General features: G+C 50.7%; 1 protein-coding gene across 1 annotated transcript; it reads left to right on the top strand.

Annotated features, from left to right (window-relative positions):
- The first annotated feature begins 116 nt into the window (after positions 1-116).
- dact1 (dishevelled-binding antagonist of beta-catenin 1) lies at positions 117-6,383 on the top strand. Its single transcript, XM_076157049.1, has 4 exons — positions 117-832; positions 2,665-2,794; positions 3,102-3,215; positions 3,570-6,383. Exons 1-4 carry the CDS (start codon positions 581-583, stop codon positions 5,354-5,356), a joined length of 2,283 nt encoding a protein of 760 aa, XP_076013164.1. The 5' UTR covers positions 117-580; the 3' UTR covers positions 5,357-6,383.
- The last annotated feature ends 191 nt before the right edge of the window (positions 6,384-6,574 follow it).

The following is a 6,574-nucleotide window of genomic DNA, read 5'->3' as shown; positions in this document are numbered from 1 at the left end:
TGTGTGTGTGTGTCCTACAGGAGAACTTTTGTGTGTGTATTCTACAGCAGAATGTGTGTGTGGGCTGTAACAGGATGGAGTTTGTGTTGGTTTGATTTAAAGGTCTTGACAGGAAGTACAGGGTTTCTTCATCGTTGCTTTGACTCTTTATGATTGGTCACTTTGGTGTGGGGGCGTGGCTAACACAGAGCTCCTCCTCCTCCCCTGTCAGTCGCGAGGAGGCTCCGGCAGCGGCTGCAGCAGCTCCACGCTTTACCCGCTGGATCTGCGTCAGTCTGCGGGGAAACACGCGCTGCGGCCCCGCAGCATTCTGGGATTTGACGCACAGCTCCCTGAGTCTGGAGGCTGAAGTGGAGCAGCGGCGCTTTTGAGCTGCCGCAGACTGACCGTGCACGTTGTCCCGTGGACCCGCTCACGCTTATCCGGGTCATTCTCAGCCGGGTTCGGTCTTCTTTGGGCGGTTCCTCCGTGCTGATTTCCGGTGAGCCGCGTCCTCTGCGGCTGTGTGAGATGATCTGAAAAGACTCAACATGACAGATCCCCATACGTCCTTCAAGCTGCGTGTTTCTGCGGTGCGGACATGCTGCTGACCGTCTCCTGCAGGAGGAACTCGGACCCTTGTTCCTGCCGGGACGGAGCAACCGGGGACGCAGCGGCGGAGCGGCTGCGGCCGGTTCGGGAGCGGCTGGAGGCCGCAGGTTCAGGGCTGGCGGAGCTGGAGCTGCTGCGGCAGAGGCAGGAGGATCTGGTCCGAGCCGTGCTGGAGCTCCAAGATCAGGATCGAGAGGAGAGACTGCTGGAGGAGAACATCCTGCTGCTCCGGAAACAGCTGGTAGGTGGTGATGAGCTGTGACCTCTGTGTCCCCAGTCTGGTACAAAGTGACTGAGGAGTGTGAGGTCAGCTGACTCGGTCCAGGTGCTTGGGCCTCCCAGCACATCTGTGGGTCCATCAACCCTCAGAACTTTTCAGGTTCAGAATTTGGTTCAAACTGGTGGAAACACAAGAAGATCTATAAGAGGAATTATTAATATTATTATTATTCATTTTCAAAAGTGAATGTATAAACATAAATAGGTTATAGAATATAAAATGTAATGCTGTGAGTCTTTATGTCTTTCTTCATACCTTGAGGGCCAACAGCTGGTTGAAGACTTCCTTTGTTTTTGTTCAAGATCATTCTAAATCAGTTTTCATTCAATCATCACTGATCAGATCTAAACGTACACCGTAGAGCAGAAACTGTCAACATGTGAGCTGGATCTGAATCATATTTCATTATAATAACCTGTGTGTGTGTGTGTGTGTGTGTGGGTGTGTGTGTGTGTGTGTATGTGTGTGTCTTCCTTCCTAAACTCACCCAGATCTGCTTCAGGCCAAATTACCTGAAATTGCCTCTCAAATTCAAAATGTGTGTGTGTGTGAGAGGTCTATACAGACACACACACACACACACACACACACACACACACACTCCTTAACGTGGACGTCCCAGCATCCCTGAGCCACCTAACGGATCTATTTAATACATCAGTAAGGAGTGTGTAATAGATGAATGTCAGGTTGAGTAAACACTCCCACATGTTGAAGAGTCATCAAGTGAACCACAGAGGACGTCTCATTCCTTAGTTGGCCACGCCCCTTTCCTGCATAACAGTCTGCGTCTTCCCAATGACTTCACTTTCTTATCTGACGTAAAGTAAATATATGTGTAGACATATTTGGTGGACTAAATGAGAATTATTGATTGTGTAAATGAGTTGTTTGATCAGATGATTGATCTGATTAGCTGGTGACAGAGGGCGTGGCTTGTTTGCCAGTTTGTCAAATAAGCCACGCCCTCAGGAATCTGACATGGCTGGATTAGTCATTATATTGAAGTTCTCTTAAGAAAATAATTGGAATCCTGTGTGCGTGCGTGTGTGTGTGTGTGTGTGCGTGAGTGTGTGTGTGTGTGCGTGAGTGTGTGTGCGTGAGTGTGTGTGCGTGCGTGTGTGCGTGCGTGTGTGTGCCACATTGGTCTGTTGTTCTGCAGCTCAGCTGAGGAATGCAGCACATGAGCTGTGAGCAGCGCCGCATAACACGCATGTTTTCCATCCTGCCTCAGCCGTGTGTGTGTGTGTGTGTGTGTGTGTTGGGGGAGGGGTGCTGGTCTTAAATAAGCAGCAGCAGGTCTTTCAGTCAGCAGGACTCTTGTTTGCTCTCACAGGCTTTAACCCTTTAACCTCACTTAGTTTGCCTCTTTATTATTTTACTTCAACCCATGCCTCCATCAAGGCAGATCAAGTTCTCCTTGTTTGTTATGTTTACATTCCTCTGTACTCTTCATCATATGAATGGAGACAGACAGACCAGGACGCTCTCAGCTCCATGACATGTTGCCTTATGTGATGATGAGGCTGCTGCTCTTCACTGTGATGAAGAGCTTTACGTGATGTAACGCACCCAGCCAATCCCTGTGAAGTGGGCGTGGTCCCAAAGGTCAGAGCCCCCCGACTGACAGCTGGAAAACTTTTAACAGCTTTTACACATGGACAGGTTTCAGAGGAGGAGGAGGAAGAGGAGACGGGCCTTCATCATGGCCTGAAGTTTTGCAAATGCTTTTCTCCTGTTTTAAAGCTTATAGTGTGTGTCTCTCTCTGTCTGTCTGTCTGTCTGTCTGTCAGCATTGTCTCCGCAGGAGGGACGTTGGTCTGGTGAGTCAGTTACAGGAGCTGGACCGACAGATGGGTGACCTGAGGTTGGACCCTGATGCGTCTCCTGACCCGGGGGACGCAGACAGCCGGCCCAGCTCCGGTAACAGCTTTGCTCTTTTTGCTGTAGATTTCTATGATAAACCAACAGGATGAAGCATTTAGACCTGCGTGCTCCAGTATCAAACATGTAAACAAACCCTCACATGTGGTAGAGAACACGTGAAGATGACCAAACATCCTGAGGATCCACATACAAGAGCACAAACCTCTGTGTGAATAGTTTATGTTACTGAAGGCAGAAGTCATGTGACTTGAACTGCATCTTCATCATCATCATTACATCCACAACCAGGCTCCAGTTGTTGCTGTTGTGTTGGACCTGCTGACCTCTGACCTCTGACCTGTAGGTTTCTATGATTTGAGTGACGGAGCTTCCGCTTCTCTCTCCAACTCATCAAACTCTGTGTTCAGCGAGTGTTTCTGCTCGCTGGCCGACGCCGACGGACAGCTGCTCTCCACAGGTAAACAAACATGACATCATCTACACTCTGGACTGATCGGCACTGTGATTGGTCCATTCAGTTCTCTTCACCACGTTATGTGAACAGACGTGTGGGGTAGTGACAGCTCAGTGATGATGTCGTCTGCTGCGTCACTCAGCAGGTTGAGGCTCATGATGTAATGAAGTCACTGAGGACAAACTGGACCAGGTGACACAAGATGACATCACTTTACTGTCACTCAGGCCCAAATGTGAGACAGTTGCTGAACAGAGGAGAATAAACCTAATGTGACCAGTGTGTCTCTCTGTCTCTGTTTGTCTGCCTGTCTGCCTGTCTGCCTGTCTCTCTGTCTCTCCCTGTCCATCCCTGCAGAGGAGCTGGCCAGCTGTTTGGAGTTTGACGGTCTGGTTGGTGGACTCTTTGTTGACCCCTCTTCTTCTGGGACGGTTCGCAGCTCACTTTCCGCCCCCCGACGTCAGACCCTGGACCCTCTCCCCTGTTCTGACTTCCAGTCCAAGTATTGCTGCGACCTGGTGAGCCGCAACGGCGCCGATGTCTACCGATACCCGAGCCCGCTCCACGCCATGGCCGTCCAGAGTTCAGTCTGTGTACAGATGCTGGGTCACGGAGGCCACGCCCTAGAGGAGGGGCTTTCTATAAGTGGGAGTGCTGCTGGCGAAGGGCTTAAACCGGACCGCTTAACTCTTCCCCTTCCTGTGCCTCAAAACTCCTCCTCTTCCTTCAAGCGTCTGGACGGTTATATCCACAGGCTTTTGCAGCGCCGGCCCCGACCCATCAGGACCGGCAGACCCAGAACCAGCATCAACACCGACCCTTCAAAGAGCATCCTGAGGCAGGCCAGTCTGTGTCTGAAGCCCAGTCCTGGTTTGTGTCCTCTGAGGGGATCTGAGACTTCATGGACCACTGGAGGAGGAGCTTCCTGGTCTTTAGACGGTAAAGTGGAGGAGCAGGAGATCCACAATGGCTTCTCTTGTGGCAGCAGTGACACATTTCAAAATGGTGTCCAGACAAACGGCTCTGACTGGCCTGCGACCGATCGTGGCTCCGCCCCCCATCACAGCAGCCAACCGAATGCAAACGTTGTGAAAAAGAAGAGAGGACTTCTCCGCCTCTCAGCGGCGTCAGCACTCATGCTGCCCAAAGACGCTGGGGAGATGGGAAGTCTGAAAGCAAACCCATCCCTCAAAGAGGCCAAGCAACTGTGTAAGCATGTAGACCAGGAACCACATCAGACCCTCAGAACCCAGTCCACACCCACAAACACGGGGTCAGAGCCAGAGTCTGTCAGTCTGAGTTACTCCGCCCACAAACAGGATGATGGAGGAAGAGGCCTGAGTCACATGGTCAGCACTGACTCCGCCCCCTCCCGGCACCAAAAGCTCTGTAAGCACGGCAGAATGAAAGTGAACATCATCAAGGTGAATCAGTCTGATCCTAGGCTGGAGAGACGAGCTCACAGATGGAGCGCCAAAAAGTACTGCGTGGTTACAGACAGAGGCTCCGCCCACCTGAAACGCTCCAGGCGAGTGTCTGTTGAGGGCGGAGTGTCTAAACGAGTCCCTGCAGCCTCCGCAGGTCAGGCGCCAGACAGACGCACCGGCGCTCAGTCTGTAGTGCCCGAGCAGCGTCACCATGGAAACCACCACGGCCCTCACCATCACCACAGACCGGATCCAGCGGTGGTTGTTGCAAAGCCAAAGTACAAGCAGAAAGATTACGCACGGCTGCGGCACAGGAAGAAGCCGCTCAGCCAGGTCAGCGGCCCGTACACCTGCGTGGCAGGAAGTGACTCAGAGTACTCAGCCGAGTGCGCCTCACTCTTCCACTCCACCATTGTGGACACCAGCGAGGACGAGAAATCCAACTACACCACCAACTGCTTCGGAGACAGCGAGGACGAGTTTGAAGATGAGAGCGTCACAACCGATGACTCTGAGGAGAACGGGGGAGGCGGAGCCAGAACGGATGAAATGGTCCAGGGGAGGAGCCAGATGGGGGCAGCTGGGGGGAGGGGGGCGGAGCAGGAAACGACTGCTGCTCAGACCAAGGCCTTTGTCAAGATCAGGGCCTCTCGCAACCTGAAGAAGAAGATCCTGAGGTTTAGGTCGGGATCGCTCAAACTCATGACCACCGTGTGAGTCTGCAGGAGGCGGAGTCAGTTCCCCCTGAACCTGGACCAGGACCAAATGGGTTTGGGTGCCTTACCTGTGCACTTCAGTGTGCAAGAACCAAACCAGGAAGAGTTTTATTCAGACGTAGGAACCGATCCAGAGCCTCTTCCCCCGAAAACATGAAGCTGAAAGATGTTTAAAGAGTTTAAAGTGTTAAGATCTTCAGCTCCTTTACGTCTGAAGAGGAGCACAGACGTCTACACACTGACAGAGGAACACACAGAGCTTAGATTTGAGAGTTTAGATGGCAGGCTCTGCGATCAGCGCTTAGCCTGACTGAGTACGAGAGGAGGTTCTCTGGGAACATCTGTAGGATCAAAGATGATTGTTTTGAGGTCTCAGGTTGGGATCAGACTTGCTGACACATCATATCTCTGCTTCCTCTGTGCTGCTCTGATCCCACTGAGTCACAACTGAGCTTAGCTAACAAGCTTACATGCTATTAGACCTGAACATGCTGTCATTAAGTCAAACAGCTGGCGTGTGGAGTGAATGCAAATGAAAGAAGGTTTGAAGGACCTTCATCCTTACAGGTTTGGGTCTGAAGGAGCAGCAGCTGATCTTCCTTTCTTTCTATTTATTATCAAACTAACTTAGCCTGGAAGTGTCTAAACCTAATACATGAACTTGGTACTGATGTGGTTTTTGAAGTTACCACTGTTGCCCTGGTAACCTACAGATTACCCCGCCACGCCCACTTGACAGAGCGATGTTCAGCTGCTGCCGCTCTGCAGAGACTCTACATGTTCCAGCTGTTCCTCCTGCTGCCTGGAGGTGTTTAGCTTAGCAACATTAGCATTTACAAAGCTGCATTGATGCTTTTTGTCTCTTTTGGTTCTTTGAGTTAGGATCATTGAATATCTGAGACTTTTTTGATTTGTTTCTCTTTTAAAGCAGTGAGCTTCTTCTTTTTCTTCTTCTTCTTCTTCTTCTTCACTGTAAATGATGACATGTGATCTAACGTGTTCTTCACCTTTTTATGCTTCATTAAATATGTTTCACACATGTGACTTCATTTGTTGACCTCAAAGCAGAAACAAGAGGACAAATCTGAAATATTAACAATATGAATATGAGGCCTGAAACACACACACACACACACACACACACACACACACACACACACACACACACACACACAGCCCCGTGTGTGTACTATTAGTTTGATCAATTAGGTCACACCTC

This window comes from Genypterus blacodes, unplaced genomic scaffold (genome assembly GCF_046128005.1).
Source record: "Genypterus blacodes isolate CSIRO-AG114 ecotype Tasmania unplaced genomic scaffold, CSIRO-AGI_Gbla_v1 ptg000071l_1, whole genome shotgun sequence".
NCBI lineage: Eukaryota > Metazoa > Chordata > Actinopteri > Ophidiiformes > Ophidiidae > Genypterus > Genypterus blacodes.
This window is presented reverse-complemented; position numbering and strand designations above follow the sequence as displayed.

Bases quoted from the DNA above. Each gene is read 5' to 3' on its own strand.
- dact1 (XM_076157049.1), top strand. From the start codon at position 581: ATGCTGCTGACCGTCTCCTGCAGGAGGAACTCGGACCCTTGTTCCTGC. The intron at 833-2,664 runs GTAGGTGGTGAT...TCTGTCTGTCAG, and splicing joins TGCTGCTCCGGAAACAGCTG to CATTGTCTCCGCAGGAGGGA. The intron at 3,216-3,569 runs GTAAACAAACAT...CCATCCCTGCAG, and splicing joins CGGACAGCTGCTCTCCACAG to AGGAGCTGGCCAGCTGTTTG.